This window comes from Anas platyrhynchos, chromosome 3, assembly GCF_047663525.1.
Source record: "Anas platyrhynchos isolate ZD024472 breed Pekin duck chromosome 3, IASCAAS_PekinDuck_T2T, whole genome shotgun sequence".
Classification (NCBI taxonomy): Eukaryota; Metazoa; Chordata; class Aves; order Anseriformes; family Anatidae; genus Anas; species Anas platyrhynchos.
The window spans coordinates 39,703,531-39,721,220 of record NC_092589.1 but is presented as its reverse complement, the minus strand read 5'-3'; the positions used below and the strand labels follow the sequence as shown (position 1 = coordinate 39,721,220).

The window sequence follows — 17,690 nt, the reverse complement described above, 5'->3', positions numbered from 1 at the left end:
TACCTTGGGCATTCAAAATATACATAGTTGTAGGTCTTTTAAAAATAAACAGAACAAAATTAAACAGTGTATCAGTTCAGCTTCTGTATTTTCCAATAGCTAAGAAAACCGAGCACATTGTTTAGATTGCCATTATTCAGAACCAACACAAATACATCCAGAGGAAATATTTAATTACAGCGTGTGTTGTTTCTCACACATTAAAATTAAGAGCATATAGCTCAATATATAGTAGATATATGCCAGGTTGTGAATGGTGGAGGGAAGGAGTGGGTGATTCTTGTATTTCTGGGGGGCCTGTGGATAAAATCCTTTAGAGCAGTAACGTGATAGATGAACCACAGCTGCTGTGAGCCCAGGAAAGGCTGAATTGTGAAGGAAGACAGTTCCTGTAATTGGCTCCATATCACAGCTTTGTATCAAACGATTGTACTCGGGGATTGTCAAGATGATAATGAACATGGAGATTTTCCTGTACTTCTGCTTTTACTAGTAGATTAAGTGGCAATAGGCACAAAAAGGCTTTCTTCCATTAACGTGAATGCTCTCATGACCCTTAGGCTTCATTAGTACTGTATCTTCTACCTGGAAACTACTGTGGAAGCACAGATACAGGAGCTATTTCTTCAGCTCCAAATATAACGCCTGCCTCCTGAGCCATTACTTGCAGAAATCCGTAATTACTTCACCTTTGCTTTCCGCTCAGGAATGCCAGGTCCAGAGCCAGGACTCGGTGCTAACCCTTTGTGTCCTCACCTGAGCGCATCCTGGCAGCAGGCTGCTGCTTCTCACCTCGCCTGAACTGCCGATGCACCCCTTGCATAGCAGAGCTGGCCCTGGATTTTCATTCTGATATGAAAGTGAATTCAAAGACCGTGCGAGGGCTACGTCCATCCTGATGACTTTCTCACAAAAAAAGCTGGCAAGATCAGTAACTAAAAATAAACAAGGCAGCGATATTTTTTTCACTAGAGGAAACCAAGTGGAGCCCACGTCTATGCACGTTTGTGCAGGGGAGGGGAGAGCTGTAGTTTCCTGGTTATTCCCTGCAGTTGTCAGCACCATGGCGATGAACATGACTGAAATCTTACGCGATAAGCTCGATAACGAGGCACATACACCCTTTTACAAGACCCCCCCCGGGCTCCTTTCAGCATCTCCCACACCCAGCAGCGACGATTCCTGCGGGGGAAGCGCCGGGGCGGGGGGAAGGCAGGTGACCCGCAGCCCCGCCGGGCCGGGCCGGGCCGGGCCGGGCCGGGCCGCCACCTTCTGACGGCGCCTCCCGGCCTTGTCCCGGGCGGTGCGAGGCCGCTTCCCCGGCGGGGGAGCCGCTGCCTGCCGCCGGGCCCCGCTGAGGAAGCGGGGCCGTGAGGGGCCGGAGCAGCGGGGGTCGGGGCCGGGGCGCGGCGGGGAGGCCGCCGGAGGGCGGCGCTGTGAGGGAGAGGGGAGGCAGGGCCCGGCCGGGGGCGGGCGGAAAACCCGCGGGGAGCAGCGAGGCGGGGAGGAAGGAGGAGGAGGAGGAGGAGGAGGAGAGGGGCGGTCGGGTGCTTGAATAAAACCTGAGGGGCTGGGGAGGAAGGCGGTTGGGGATGGTTTGTGTGTGTGTGTTGTTTTGTTTTTTTTTCTTCCTACGCCACTTTTATCCCGTGAGGGGGACGAGGGAAGGAAATACAACGACAGCGGCGACCGTAACAAAGCTGTAAACGATAATAAATGATAATAAATAAAAAAAAAAAAGTGCGCGGAGGCCAGCCCGGAGGAAGACGAGAGACGAGGGCTGAGGAAAGGCGGGCGCAGCCGGGGGCCCCCCGCGGGCTGCGCTGCTCCCCCCCCCCCCACCCGACGCCAGCCAGCCAAACTTTGGGCGCCCAGCCGCTGGCACACTCACACTCACACACACACTCACTTACACACACACACACACACGCACACACATACACACACACACACACACACACACACTCCGCTCGCACACTGACGTCTTTTGCGCATTTCCTGCACGGGAGCGAGCGGCGGAGCGGCGGCGGGAGGCGGGGAGGGAAGGACGGAGGGAGGGAGGGAGGGAAGGAGGCGGCGGCTCTGCCCATCGCCAGGGCGGCGGCCGCCCAGCCGGAGCCCGCCGAGCCCCGCTCCGCTCCTCTCCGCGCCCCATGCGCGGGGGTGGCCGCGCTGGGTCCCCGGCCTTGGCGGAGGACGAGGAGGAGGAGGAGGCGCGGGGGCTGCTGCTGCCGCCGCCGCTGCTGCTGCTGCGGGCTGCGGCGCGGATGGAAGGTCCCCGGGTGGATGGCTGCTGCTGCTGCTGCTGCTGCTGCTGCTGCTGAGCGGAGGCTGAGCCGTAGGCAGGGCTGGGGGGGCGGCCGGTGACTCGTGCGGGTGTCTCTGTGCGTGTGAGTGTGTGTGTGTGTGTGTCTGTGTGTGTGTGCGGAGCGCTGCGGGGCTGCCCCGGGGCAGGGCTGGCGTGTGCGGGAGCCTCGGGTCGCGGCGCTGCCTCCCTCGCACGGCCCGAGCCGGGATTATGGTCTAGGAGGAGGGAGGAGGCTTTCGCTCGCCCCCCGGCTCTGCCCTGCCCGGCTTTTCGGGGGGTTTGTGCAGCCGCCGGCGCCTCCCCCTCCCCTGCGGCCCCCCTCCCTTGTTTTCCGTTAGAAACACGGGCGAGAAAATAAATGCATTCACTGGGTGTCGCAAGAGCAAAGGCTAAATAACCAGAGGTAGCGGCACGGCGAGGGTCGGAGCCGCGCTGCGTCCCGCTCCCCCCCTCAGACCTGCCCCCCTATTTATTGGCGAGACCTCCTTCCCTGCCTCCCTCCTTCTCTCCCTCCCTCCTTCCCTCCTTCCCTCCCTCCCTCCTTCCCTCCCTCTCTGTGCGAGCGCGTTGTGCGAGTGCTTGATCCCAGGAAAAGTGCAGCCGTCCAGCCATGGTGGTTTTCAATGGCTTGCTGAAAATCAAGATCTGCGAGGCGGTGAATCTGAAACCCACGGCGTGGTCGCTGAGGCATGCGGTGGGTCCCAGGCCACAGACCTTTCTGCTGGACCCTTACATAGCCCTCAATGTGGACGACTCCAGGATCGGGCAGACCTCCACCAAGCAGAAGACCAACAGTCCCGCTTGGAACGACGAATTTGTCACCGACGTTTGCAACGGCAGGAAGATAGAGATGGCTGTTTTCCACGATGCCCCCATCGGGTACGACGATTTTGTAGCTAACTGCACTATCCAGTTTGAGGACTTGCTGCAGAACGGGAGCCGCCACTTTGAGGACTGGGTGAGTGTTCGCGCCGCAGGTACGGACGTGTGCACATGATGTGCAGTGGCACCGCTCTGGGTGCAACATCTGTATTGCAGAGCTGGGTTGCCAAGGGCATGTAATAGCTCTGGAGGCTTTTCATTATTTCCATGCTTTGTTATACTGAGATAGTCATGGTTACTGTGTGTCTGATGCATGTGGTCCACAGACACGGGAAGAAAGAAAAATAGGGTGCATCTAAGTAAGAGATGTGTAATTACCACTTCAGGTTCTGAAATTATGTTACATAAACACAAGTCCTGTTGTCTTATTGTGTTTGAAACCCGCCGGCCAGATACATCCATACAGAGCATCACTGCAAAACCCAGAGCCAGCTCTTAGACTGAGTTCTTCACTTTGGTGTGAACTGATGAAGCCGTGACGAGGTCATGACAAGCCTTAAAAATGCAGGTCTGACCTCTGATCCGAGATGCTTTGGGGTCCTCGTATCACTTGAAAGCTGACTGCATCGATGCTGATGCTCGTTCTTCCCCTAGATGGTCTGGACCTTTGTGCATAGACCTAATGCAGTGCTTCTTCAAATGCCTGAAATTGATAAAAGGGTTCTGGTGGATTTTGGCCCCAACCAGGCAAATTCTGCTGCCTGCATGCACAATGTGTTTAACAGCTTCTGCTGCATCTTAAAGACCCAGAGGCTAATATGCCTCGGTGGGGGTGCAAAAAAGCTGGAAAATCCTTGGTCTGACAGCCTCAGGGACAGTGATTTAACACTGGAAAATAAAACAAAAAGAAGCACGGGAAACATGAATGTGCACATTTCTGCAGTTAAACAGTTAAATGGTATATTCTTTATACGAGACGTGCAATAGAATGATGTTAGCTGTCTTCTGATTTTTAAACGTGCCCTGCTTGACCAGCCGTCTGAAACGTTTATGCTCATCTTTTCGTGTTTATTTATTATGGTCAAAGATACTAGGCAGGGGAACGTTTTGTTGGCAAACAAAGAACCCAGGACCAAAGTGAAAACAGCAAGAGTTAACAGCTCAGAGTTTCATGTATCCTTTGGAGCTTCTTTACTTAAAGCAGTGCTAGAAAGAGATATCAGAACAATGGAAAGGCGTGAAAGAATTGTGCTCTATTTATGCTGATTAAGAGCTGAATAACTTTACTGTTACAACTTTAATGTTTACAACTTTAAAATATTGCCCACTTCTTCTATGTATGTTACATTGTAACAATTAAGATCTAGATTATTCTGACGCTCAATACAAGCTACATGTTAGTAAACTTGGATTGTAAAACTGGGCAATAAGCAACGAAAAAAACGCCAAATCAGGAAAAGACAAATGCAGCAGTATTGCAGATGTCTTTTACCTGGATTGAATGATAATCAAGTAGTGGTCCTTCTGTAAACAGTGGGTGCTTCGTCTTTGAGGCCAATGGGATGAGGATGTCATCACAGATTTTTAGTGAAGGAATAATTACGTATGTGCTTTCTGTGTATGGTACACGTTCAGAGTTTGTTGCCACATCTGGAAGGACCTTGCAGGTTACAGATGACAAGTTTGATTTTTGGTGGGCTGGTGTGTGAGGGTACATCCTGACTGTGATTTTTAAGGTGAACTCAAACGTCCAAACATGTTCCCTAGATAAATAGTGGAATTTAACAGATTGAGGCCCTCTGTAAACACCGTCTGGGAGAGGAACTACATAGCTGAATCAGATAAATGCTGTATTTTATTGCACCAGGATTCATTGCTGTCCAGCATTTACTGGGTGGGAGGAGACAAGGGAGTGACTACAGTTGTTGTCTGTTGATGTGACAGAGTTGAGTAGATGGCTCTGGGTCCTAATTGGTTAGCTCATTGTAATACGGTTTCTGAAACATCATTTGCTTCTTGCTTGTGTGTGTGCTGTAAGTCTCCATAGTGTGGACTGTGTTTGTGCAGTGCATATAATGCACAGAGAACACCACCCGATCACAGTTGGAGTTGGGGGGCAGGCATGTATGGGATTGTTCTTTACATTTTCCCAAATCTTCCAATTTACTGAATACATCATTGTTGTTGTAATACTGACTGTGTTTATTGTATTGCTAATAGGTAGGGACCCTCAGAGAACTGGCGTTTACAAAATCACATTGTTTTTTTCATCTGATTTCACTGAGTTAAATCAAGGCCTGTGGCCAAAGCATCTCTGTGGAGTGTATAGTGAAGCACATAGATTTATTGGTATCTTCATCAGTGTCTAGAGTCTGTATGAGAACTTGCAAAAAAAAAGAAGTCTTCTCTGAAATGAAGTAGTCGAATGGCTTTCACAGGATGAGGAAAATGCACATGGCCTAAACCAACGTAAGACTAAGACTGGGCACATCACAGTCAGTTTGTTCTGTTTAATAAGAGGGCTAATTCCTTCATTTCACTCTTGGCATTTAAGCTAGATATTTTTCTAGTACTCTTCCTCAACTTTATAGCAAGCAAATTAAAAGCAGCTATCACAGGAGCTCATTCCTCCTTGCCTAAAATATTAATTGCAACCTAAGAAACACTTCTGGAGACTAAAAAGCATTTTTATGCCATTCTGAGGGCGTCCCTTCAAGGAGTCCCAAAAGCTGGAATAGGGAACCATGTACTTGTTGGGTATATTCAATGTAGTTGCATTGCTGCCCCTTTTTACCTTCAGAATGATGCAACAGTTCTTTCAGGATTGGACTGTCACTATTTAAATAGCTTTGAGAAAAAACTCGTATGCTGAGAACAGCTCTTGTCAATATATTAATAGCTTTAATGCATTCAGTATCGTATAATACTGCATGCATTTTTGGAAGGAAAATTCAGTATTTGTTTTATAATATCTGCACCAGGCCCAAGGTTATGTGACTTATCCCGTAACATATTTCTAGGTTCTTGTCAGAAGTCCAAAATGAAAAAAGGGCTTGTAGAGAAATAATGTTTTGGTTCTTTTTTTTCCCCCTAAAATTAAACTATTCCTCTCTTTAGCCAGCTTACCTACTTTGATTATTCTTTACCATTGTGCACATCCCTGTATGTTTTCTAAGAGATGAGTTTTTTAGGAAAATACTGGGTATTTTTCTCACTGTTAAGCCTGTGCTATATACTGATGCCATGGTTACAGTGGAAACACTAATGATAAACAAGTACAAAGCTTGAAATCATGATAGCGTCTATTGTGTTAGGACGAGTAAGATAAATGTGCAAAATTCTGGTTTCTTTTGTCTGCAGAGTATTCAGCAGTTGCAAAAATGATTTTTAACCTTACGGTATGTGTACTCCCTGAACATATATATGCAGAAAGATGGAAGTTCTGGCCTAACACAGTTGTTCATATTTTACCAGATGGAAGCTTTTAAACAAAATACAGGGATTTTTTAATTTTTTTTTTTAAAGGAAGATCAATAATAATAATAAAAAAATGTTTTGGTTTCTAAAAAAGGTATAGTGACAATTAAAAAGATGGCTGCTTTTCCAGTGGTGCATCAATACAGACATATCACAGTCAAAGTGTCAGTTTTGCAGATCTTTTAGTAATGGCTACACTGCAGTTTTAAAGAGAGCTTTGGATTACAGATGCTTTTGTAAACCAATGAAACATTATACAGAATGGCACAAGGCATTTTCAAGAGGATGTTGGTGAGCTTACATTTTGGTAAATGTGAAATGCAGAACGATAAGCAACCTGAAAGTTCTCACTGAAAAAGAAGCCTAGCTTAACTTGCAAGCTTTAGCTATATCTTTTGGGTTTGGTGATTCACGTAATAACGAAGCATGTCTTTATCTGGTTTTCTTACATTTGGCGTATGTAAATGTTGCAGCTGAGTTGGTGATAGAGCTACGCTTTTATCAGTAGAATTTAAATCGGGAAGGAAAATTCCTTTAACATTTAGCCTTGTGGTTATACTTTTGTGAATTAGAACGATCGATGTTTATGTGTTTGGATGATTGGTAATATGGGTTCTGAGTTCATGTCCACTTTTCAGAGTTGACGATAGATGAAATCAGTGTAACTGGACCAATGCCAAGGACTCCATCTAAGGGTCTTAGCCATTAGCCTGACTGTGCACGAGAAAACCTATTGAGTCGTCCTAAGAAATCCTTCTGTAGGCTGAGTAGCAGAACTTACTGAATCAGTCGGAACATCACAACATTTATCAAGAAAAGCCTTTATTTCCACTGAAAATATTTTACAGCTATATTTAGGTTAATGAAACAAGTTTAGTTTTCTGCTGTCTTAAAGAAATCCCTAATGCTGTCAGGAAAGAATTAAAACACAGATTTCAGTGATATTTTCTTTGCCAGTCTTAAATGTCTGCCATTCTAGTTTTGTTTTCGTTCAGTGCTGATTCTTAAGATCTTTTCAAACGTACTTTAAAAAACATTCTTTCATATTTCCATTTTATTAATGTGAAGTTAGTCATACAGCTGTGCCACTTGCATACAGCAAGCTTATTATGAATTAATTTTACATCTCAATAACAATTTGATGACGAGTTAGGGGAAATGAAACGGGGAAAATGCACAGCTTTACATACTCATTGAGCTGTTGAGGTACGTGTTTTTGCATCATGCTTACAGCATACCATTGATGAAATTTTCCTGTTGGAGATACCGTGTCCCGGGTCTCCAAGCTGCAGCCCTTAAGGTTAGGCACCCAGGATAATGCAGCACTGAATGTGGTGGTGCTGACCTCTCGTCAGAGGTGTTTGTCGAAAGGAGCAGATGCAAGGCAGAATATAGACGACAGCTCCTGCCTTTGAAATGGCTGGCAATAACAGTAACAAGCATGCCATGCATTAGAAAATCCAAAAGCACCTTAGGAAAATGTCAGTATTTTTTCTTCTGTTTCAGGAATTGAGAAGGAGGGCAGTAGCAGGGGAAGGATTAAAACACGCTTGAGTGCTCAGTCCTGTGAGCTGTCCATTTACTCGGGAAATAAACCATCTCCTTCCAGCTCCTCCTGTCTGAATTAACTGGGAAGACTGGTTAAGGGCTTATAAGAGTGTGTTTGGGGGGGTTGTTTGTTTGCTTAATAGCCTTCTGCCTTTTCTTTTGCTGAAGCGGCACCCATTTTCGTCAGTACTTGATCTGCTATAGCTGGGGGGCAGAGAGCAGAGTGGTGATATTTTGTCTCAGGTCAGCCAGCATGTGAACCTCTGCTTGCTCCTTACACTGTTGAAGGTTGTTGTTGGGCTAACAGAGTGTGACTGTTGCGTATTTTCATTTTTATTTTCATCTACCAGCTGAAGTCATCTGTGCTGATGGTGTTGAAAGGCCTAGGATGCAGCTTGTGAAAGCTTTACATCTCATCTAAACTGCAGTTTGTGAGCTGCTGAAAAGCGTTGTTATCAGAAGAGTATTTGTTGAAATGGAAGGGAAATTGCTGTCCCATTTGATGGATTTCTGTGTTACAAGGCTGTCACTGGGCAAGGTATATGTTAGGCCTGGGGGGTGAGCATGGGAGTTAGCAGGGAGCGGCAGGGCTTTGCAGGGACTCGTGTAATTGTGAGGGTGGGTGGTTGAGAAGAGGAGATGGGAGATTTTGGAAAGCACTTTGCACAGGGAGGGGCTTCCTCGCCTTCTCCCCCGGCCTGTCTCCCTCCTGTGCCTCCTCTTTTCCCTCTCTGCTGGGGATATGGTACAGTCGCCACGCAGCTCACCCACTCCCTCGTATCAATCCCTTTCTGCAGCTGCACAAGGCTACTCCTACTCCCTGCTAGAAATGTTCTCTCCTAGCAGCAGCTCCTGCTCACCTGCAGTACTTCCCAGCCTGCTGAGGAGCCATAGAGAGGGAAAAAGCTGCCTCCGCAGCTACTGCTGCAGGGAGAGGGAAAGGGCAACGTGGGGAAATGGAGAGATGAAGCAAAGAGAAAAACCTGGAGGAAGATTATGAATAGTTGCTGCTGCCCCACATCCTCCAGCTGCCCTTTTGGCAGCAGCAGAAAGCTGAACATGTAGAAGAGACTGGGATGAGCTGGCATAGGCAAATTGACTGGTTAGTTGATGGCCTTCTGTTGCTCACTGACCTGTATTTTTTCCTTTTTTTTTTTTAACTTGCTTTGCTCAGTGCGTAGCTTTCAGTCTCACTTAGGTCCTGAAAAAATTGCTCAGGGCATGGAAAGTGTGTAGTCAAACATGGCTTTCGCTTAGCGCTGAATTACTTGTAGGTCAGGATTTGACCCTACAACTGGACAGAACCTCCTCTTACTGCTGCTAATACCAGTGCTGGTACTGAGTTCCTGGTGGTGAGAGCACTTCTGCTAAGCTCTCTAGAAAGTGCCTGCAGAATGAAGCTGCCAGTAATGGAGTCCAATTCATAGGTATCAGTTCTAAGCTGGGCTTTTAGAAATGTCCAGATCTGATGACAACAATTCCTACGTCTTCTTTTTGAGCCAGTTCTCAGACAGTAGATATCACTACTGCAGCTCAGGCAGCTCCATAGACATTGTGCAGAACTTCATGGTTGTGAGCAAACCACTGAGCTCACTGGGTTCATTGGGTTCACTGCATTTCATGCAGGCGTGTGTTTAAATTCTTTCCTGAACTTGGGCCTGTGTTCCAAGGGAAAACCGAGAATAAATACCATTTAACAACATCCTTTACTTTCATTTTACCCTTACTGATTTATTATTCTTCTGCAAATCTTGCATATGCAAGCCTGGTTTCTGCTTTCCTCAGCCATCAAAACTAAATCTCTGCCTTCCCCATCCAGAGTTCTTTAAATACTGCTGAAATGAGGATTTAAGTTGGAATTGTAGGACTTGGCCTCTAAGTACAGTTAGTTTCCACTCCCTAATTAAACTTCCATCTAAACAAACTGGTTTGGGGTTTTCAGATTTTGAAGGGGTGTGTGTGTGAATTCATTTTATAAAATGTTGGAGGTGAGATCCTTTCTGCTTGGAACTGGATGCTTGAATACATTTCTGCTTTATCCAGTACTAGCTTAATCCCCTTTCTCTTACTCTAGTTACTAGACTGTAAGATAGAGAAATACATCTATTCTGTCCAGCTCATGGTAAGAGAGGTTTTGGAAATGACAGGGTATGCCGGTAATGGGAAGTCTGTGGTCAGAGAGGACTGAGAAGAGACTTTCCCTGCGTCGCGTCCACATGGAAAGGTAGGGCTGGAACTGTCTGGATATGGAATAAGATCAGAAGTCCAAAGACAGCTTGGAAAACAGCCAGTTTGGAGGGGGAAACAAACCAACCCTTTTGTCTCTTGCAAGAAGTTAGACTGAGTAAGATCTGAAGAGCGGGGTTATCTTACTCGCCCTTTTGAGTCATGCAAATTGAAGCAGTTACAGGGGATTCTACCAGCTGAGGGCAAAGCGGTCATTGCAGAAGGCTGACAAGAAGTTTCAACCTTGTGTTTTGTAAGCAACTGCTTTCCTGTTTGGCAGGCAGTCACTAGAAGATTTTAGATGCATATTCGGCAATATTAAGTATGAAACTGCAACTGTAAACCTCGTAAATAATTTTAGAGATTGGGTAACTTTAATGATAGTTATCTACTTTACACTATATTGTAGTAAAGCAAAATGCAAATGAATAGGATTTAAGAACATCTGCAACATTGTTACCTACTCTGATTGTTAGTCACAGTCAGTGGCTTGAATTGGTAGTAAAGATGATTTCTGAGTGTCCTTTTGCTTATATACCTCTATGAGTTAAAAAAAAAGTCATTGCTGTGATTTAACAGAAATTACAGAAACCAAAATCTCACATAAGTCTGAACAGCACAGCTGAAAAACCTAGTGATATTGGCACATTGCCATTAAATCTAACAGGAGTTTTAATGTTTATTTTATTGGAAGCAGCATTAGAGACATACTACATAGTTCTGTGAATTTCTTTTTTTTTTTTTTTTCCTCCCCCTGCTGAACTCTTTAGGGCTTGAATTGTTGAGGAAGAGAAGTAAAGAAAGACCATTGCTTTTGGAATTAAAAGAAGCAAAGTTTGATTCCATCAGAGGCTTGCAGGCAGCCATTTCTGCTTTATATCAGCTAACTTGAGTTGATTTAATTGTTACAGACAATAGGATCATTTTGGTTGTTTCTGGTGTCCTGCTGGGCAATTTCATCACAGGCAGGAACAAAAAGGCATAAATAATGGCTAGATGTTACCAAATAAATTTCATGTCTGTATTGTTTGAACAGCCAGCCCTCATCATACCTCTATATACAATTCCATTAAATGAAGCATAGGCAAACTTAAATTGTGTTTCCAACTTAGTATCTTTCAGTACTCAACAATATCAATACGTATCAGGCTTCTTATTGTGGGTGACAAGGATTCCTTGCACGCTTTAGAACCTTTCGTTTTTTAGGATGTTGGCCTTTTTGATAGGACTAAAAATATATTGCTTTGCCAAATGTTAGAAGTTAAAAGTATCTTTAGATAAATAGTGAAGGGGTAACAATGAAGCAGACACAGTGGTGGCAGAGACCTGAAGGGAAGATTGCTGCATATTCTGCAAAGGTGATGAGGAAATGCTTGTAATTACATTGCTTTGTTTCACGCATAGAAGCCAGCATGACATAGTGTTTTCTTCTTCCTTGTTTCTTTCAGTTTCATCATCTGTTCTGGCTTCATGCTGCTAATTCTCTGTCTTTCTTTATCTGTTCTGGATTCAAGATGGTCAAGAAATGATAGAATGACCTTTACAGGATTGCATAAAATTTTGTTGTTGGCAATGCTAGCAGGCTACATGAATGAAATACCCTGCTATAGATCTCTACAGAGGCCTATTGCAAATGTTGTCTTGCTGGGACTGTATTTACTCATAGTATAAGATTTTGTGGCATCTGTCAACTTCACTTTACTTCAAGGAGAAGTTGATCCACAGTCAATGAAAGCAATGAGTGAGAATGGTTTGGAAAAGGAAAGGCTCAATGTCATGTGCGCTGCATTCACTTTGTTCTTTCTTACGTGGTTCTAGTTGGATTTATTGAGATTTTTTTTCCTTTTTTTTTTTTTTTTTTTTCTTTCATCCTTGCCTTTTCATTCACTGTGACTCTGTATTGCCTTGGCACCTCCAGAGCATTTGAGCTCATGACCCACTTCTTTTCTCCTCAATCCACAGCTATCACCAAGTATTCATGTCCCAGCTGCCGGTATTAGTTTTTCCTTCATCTTTCTTGTTATTGCTTCCCTCTATATCTTTATTGCTTTTATTCCCATCACTCCATTGCTCCCTCTCCTTGTCACTCTGGTGGGCCAGTGAGCCCCTCATGTCAGTAGGACTTAGAAGCATCTTCAATGCCCAAAGCTCCCAGAGTTTTGCCTGGCGGTTCTCATCCCCAGCATATCCCCACTGAGCTTCTCAGCAAGCAGCAGGGAAGTAACCCAACAGACCAGTGGCTGTCTGAGCAGTTATCTTCAATCAGAAGTGATGCATTGAATTTCCAGTTAGTTACACTACAGAAGTGGTTGAAGAAAGAAATGTAGTATGGTAGCTTTGAGCTTCAAGCAAAATTCTCTGGTTTTAGTAGTCAGTGGGGTGTTGAGGGAAGATGATCAGACACTGGAAATTGGACTTTCCCAAGCAATGGAAACAGTGTTGCAAAATTTTAATTGGTACTGACTATTGGAATTTGCAGCATCTCCTAATCTCAGAAAATACCTGATATTGTTTATTATTATCATTATTAAACAAAATTATGGTTTCTGTCTTCAAAACGTTACAGTTCATGCACAAGTCAAGAGAAAGCAGGTTGAAATAGTAAGGCGATACTTAAATTGGTTCAGCTTTGCTTGGTGTCCCTAACTCAAAATCTCAAGGGGAGAGGCAATAGTGGAAATTTTACTCTAGCTCTGTGGAGATACTGATGCTCTGTACAATGTAGTGTTTCTCCTTAAGGAGTTGACAGCACTTATGATCTAGTCCGTGGTTCCCAAATTTCTAGGCATTTCCGAGTATCCCATATTGCTTTAAGAATGTTTGAGATCACCCTCTTTTAGGGAACTGCAGGATTTTTCCATGTAATTCAATGAAAGCTGTCATTAACTGTATTATTACATTTGAGCTTTTTTCCTTATCAGCAGTGGGCTAGAGCACTGCCAGTGCAGTAATCAAATACAGGCACAATATATAGGGTTAATGATAAGTACTAATGTCACTGGGCTGAGATAAGCTGCCTTAAGTTTCATTCCACTCCTGTGCTCTTTGTGCCAGCCAATTCTCAGGGCCATGTCAAGCCTCTGAGAGGAGGAAAGAAACAAGAAGAGTTTTATTAACCTCTCACCATGATTTTGTAGCAATGTTACCCATTGTATCAGAAACAAGTGACAGCACTTTTCACAAAAAAAAAAAAAAAAAAAAAAAAAAAAAAAGAGCAAAGCCTTGCCTTGTATCTCTTTCTGGTGACCTTTATGCAATACTTTATTTTTATGTATATATAGTGAAGTCCATTACGTTAAAAAGAATGTTGGTTTAGTGGTCACATTTAGGAGGTGGCTCTGCATATGCATTTTTTATAAGGCCACGTAAAAGTTTTTACAATAAAAAATAAACTAGACTGATTTTTAACAATTCCCTGCTGCGTTATTGGTCCAGACACCATCACCTACACAAACTCCTGTGACCACTTTAGGTGCTCTTTCCTTTCATCTGTTTTGTCCGTTTGTTGCAAGATGCCTCAGATACGGGATCTTACATTGCCTATCATGTGATAGGAATGTGGGGTCCTGATCCTTTTTAAAGGCACTCACTTTGCAACAGTATTATGGTATAGAAAAATAGATCAGTGCAGTCTGTATTGTTTGCCATATGCTAATGACTGCGGGCAGGCAGGACTAAATTTGGCCTACATGCCAATTAAGAGCTGATATTTTTGTACTAATTTTAATGGGAATTTATTTGAGTGGTATCTTGTGTTCCTGAAACCATTGATAGTGCTTGTATGATTCAGTTGTGCACACAGGGATTCTACTGGGCTGTCAGATGCTTGGAGAGGTGGATAGTCACATATCCATCCTTTGTAAGTGTAATGCCGCACTTTACATATTTCTCAGAATTGAGGCCTGCTGTAAATTTCACAAATACGTGGAAGTCACTGAAGAATTTAGACTCCCAATTCAGCATTCTTTTGAAAATGTTACCCAGCTGTCTTTCCATCAGTGATTATTTCAGTCTATTATCTGTAGTAAGCTTGGTTTTGAAATTTTGTGAGTCCGTCTTCAAGTGCCTGGTGTACTGCTTGTGAGTGTACTCTTCAGAAAGGTCAGTCTTTTTCTGTGGGATTTCTCATCAGTTTGGTACACGCATTTTTGTTTTCTTCCAATTGACATTGTTCAGAGAGTTGTCTCTGACATACTTCATTGATAAAACAATAGTAAATCACTGGATATTTGAAAAAAAATAATAAAAAATGATCTCTAACCTTCCTTGAATGTACTCTGGACTTCAAACTGACAGGCTCTAACATGCCCCAACTATTACTTTTTATTTAAAATGTGTGCACACACTCTAGCCAAGCGCTATTTTGCTGTACCAGTGTTACTAATACCGTAAAGCTTTCAAGATCCTTAATATAATTCAACGTTTACATTTTTTAAAATCAGATTACAAATCAGATGTGAATTGTGAGAACGTCATTTTGTCTTTTATGCTGTTCTTGGAGGACTGAGGTAACAACAACAACAAAAAAGCCTCTGAAATTGAAGGCAGGCACACTGAGAAATAGAGGCAGTTCTGGTGAAGCCTTTTTACCCTGCGGCCATCTCCCGCTGTGACTGTATGGGCTTTCCGTGTTTGGGACCTGGGTGTAATTGTGCCTCTGATCAGTAAGACAAATAGCAGGCCGAATATTTTGTAGAACTGCCAAAATGTCTGCAGCTCTTCCAGCAACTGTGAATCAGTCCTGTGCCCTGCTTGCAGACTAGCAAGTAAATTTTGTGTCCCAGCACCAGCGTGCTGGTCTGCAGAGCACCTTTGTGCATGGTTAGTCAACTTTATGATGCAAATAATGGGATGTGTCTGAGACATTTTATGCACCTGTGAAAATTTATGTGATGCTCGTAATATCCCCAGTAAGAAAGGAGTGTGATGCTGGAGCCTTCACAGAGTGTGGATGCATACATACATTTTGGTGGGGTGACAGTTTTGAATGTAGGAGTTATTATTTTCTCTTTGGTAATGCTCATAATGTCTTAGGCAGTGCAGAAACAGAAAATTCATAGCTTCTTCCTGAAGGAGCTTATGCTGTAAAATCAGGTAACTTATTATCTTACTTTTGGATAATAAACTATAACATAAGATCTATAAAGTTTTTTTCTAGCATTATATCAAGATAGAAGTGAAGTACAGAAGCTGTAGAAAACGTGTAACAAAATACAAATCTGTGCTTTTCAGAACAGCAATATGTAAAAGAAATTAACGGTGTTATTCCAACCTCAAAAAATATATTTGATGGCTCCTGGAGAAGGAGTGATTGTCTAACTGCCTAGTTAAGGGAGTGTTTTTATTGACATGAGTCAGCAAAGAAAGAGGCTAAAGCTTAAGTTGTGTGCCAAACCAAGCAGCATGTAAATAAAATGGACAGTCAACAATATGAAGCCACTTTGTAATATACCAGCTTACACAAAGAAATTGTTTGCAGCAGGCTTTACTGAAAAAAAGATCAAAATGACATAGCATGTGAAAACATGAAAACAGCTATTGTTGGTATTATTTTGTTTTCCTCAGTGTCTGTAGTAACAGGTGAGGTTGGCAAATTCTTTTTTACAGTGCACAAAGTGCGCTGCTCCTGATTACTTTATGGTCTGAAGTCTTAGCAAGCCATGTGATAATGTGTAAGAACTTCATCGTAATCTTGCATGATGTGAACTGGTCAGACAAGTTTTTATGCACCTAGTTGTCCTGCGTCTACTTGTGATATAACGTGTTATCTCCTCTCTCCTCTGTAATTTTTGCCTTTATTTCCATTCACATAATTCCTTCAGACAAACGAGGATGTCAGTAATAAGCAACGCAGGGATGGACACTCACTCATAACGCAGACATAAATCTTCTTATAAAATGAATAGCCCAAGAGTTTGTATTAATGGTTCCAGGAGAGGCCTTTGTCTGCTTTAGATTTACACGTAGTGATACATAGATCTTATCTGTCTTAGGTAGTAATGAAATTCATTAGCACAATATCTGAGTCTGGAGAATCTTGAGCGTAGTCATCTTCACAGCTTTCCTAAGAGGAAATGTAATGGATGGGGAAACTATTCCTCCACGTCACCTGGAAGGACGGCACAAGCTTTATTACATTTCTCTTCTTGGAGCTTTGCAACAGAGGTGTTGGTATCCTCATTTGTATGGAGAGGAGCCTTGGGCTGAGATGTAGGTTCCTGAAATGAGACTGCTTCTTGACTAATACCTCTCTTAGATCTCTTCTTCTGTCTTTCAGCTTCTTCCTTGCCTATCCAGCATTCTTCTTATTCTGCTTTCCTACAGGACTCTTTCCTAAGGACTCTTACCATCACATTTCCTTCTTGTAGCTTAGCTTTTGCAGCCCACTGTGTTGGGGTTTTGTTTGTTTGCTTTTTTTTTTTTTTTAATTAGTTTATTCTTTTTTAATTCTGCAGTTGCTTTATTGTGGGGATGCTTTCCTTCAATTGCAGTGAACAAACAGAAATGCAGGGCCTCAGTTTAGCTGTGTTTTTGACACTAAAGCCCACTCTGTACAGGTATGGATCTATAAAATCTGTCTTTCAGACACTCAAAGCAGAGTCAGTATTTTGAAGCTGGGAGGCCTCTGTGGATGAGTAGTTAGGGGCAGTAACAGCTTTACTGTTACAATGAAAAAATTACCATCTGGAGGTACCTTGCATGCGTGACCTTGGAGTATCCCATGTATGAAGCCTGCCTGCTCATGAATGTAGTAAATAGGCTGTCAAAGGAACTGAAGACCTGGATGTGCAAATCCCTTTTATATTTAGAACTAAACGTTTTAAGCACCTTTGTACATTGTCATCCTAACTCATCATGTTTTATTTCATTTATAATCCCTTAACTGCAGTTAATATGGTAGAAGAAAACTGCAGACAAAATGTAAAGGTGAAGGGTTTCTTGCTTGATTGTTCATGCACTTCTGTTTGGATCACTCAACTGAAAAAACAGAACTTCAGTTTCCCAATTTTAGGAACTTGCCTTGTATACTAGCAGTAGATGTGATAGGTTTTTACAGACAGGCTGAGGATCATACAGTTGGAGCTGTGTGAGGAAGCAGTGAGTGCTGAGGAGCAGCTGTGCTGGGCAGCAGGGCCTGATAGCCCGGCACCTGAGTGTGTTTATAAAACAGATACAGCAAAGTTAGATTGGTGTTGCCTGCCTGGCAAACTGCTGGCCTGTGGTTTACACAAGGCTGTCCCTGGTTTTGAAAAAGCCACAGAGTCAGTAGGCCGGATATGCTAACATGTCTTGGGGTTACCATGTTATG

The 17,690-nt window shown here is 43.5% G+C and overlaps 1 protein-coding gene across 2 annotated transcripts in view; it reads left to right on the top strand.

The window, feature by feature from the left end:
* The first annotated feature begins 2,028 nt into the window (after nucleotides 1-2,028).
* The window catches only part of PRKCE (protein kinase C epsilon), a 295,014-nt gene continuing 279,352 nt past the window's right edge, over nucleotides 2,029-17,690 (top strand). Inside the window, exon 1 of one of the 2 annotated variants that reach the window (XM_038177630.2) lies at nucleotides 2,029-3,266. In XM_038177630.2, the coding sequence (XP_038033558.1) occupies nucleotides 2,919-3,266 (348 nt within the window). In that variant the 5' untranslated portion in view covers nucleotides 2,029-2,918. The remainder of the gene's footprint in view (nucleotides 3,267-17,690) is intronic. The other variant, XM_005009801.6, reaches the window with a different exon arrangement.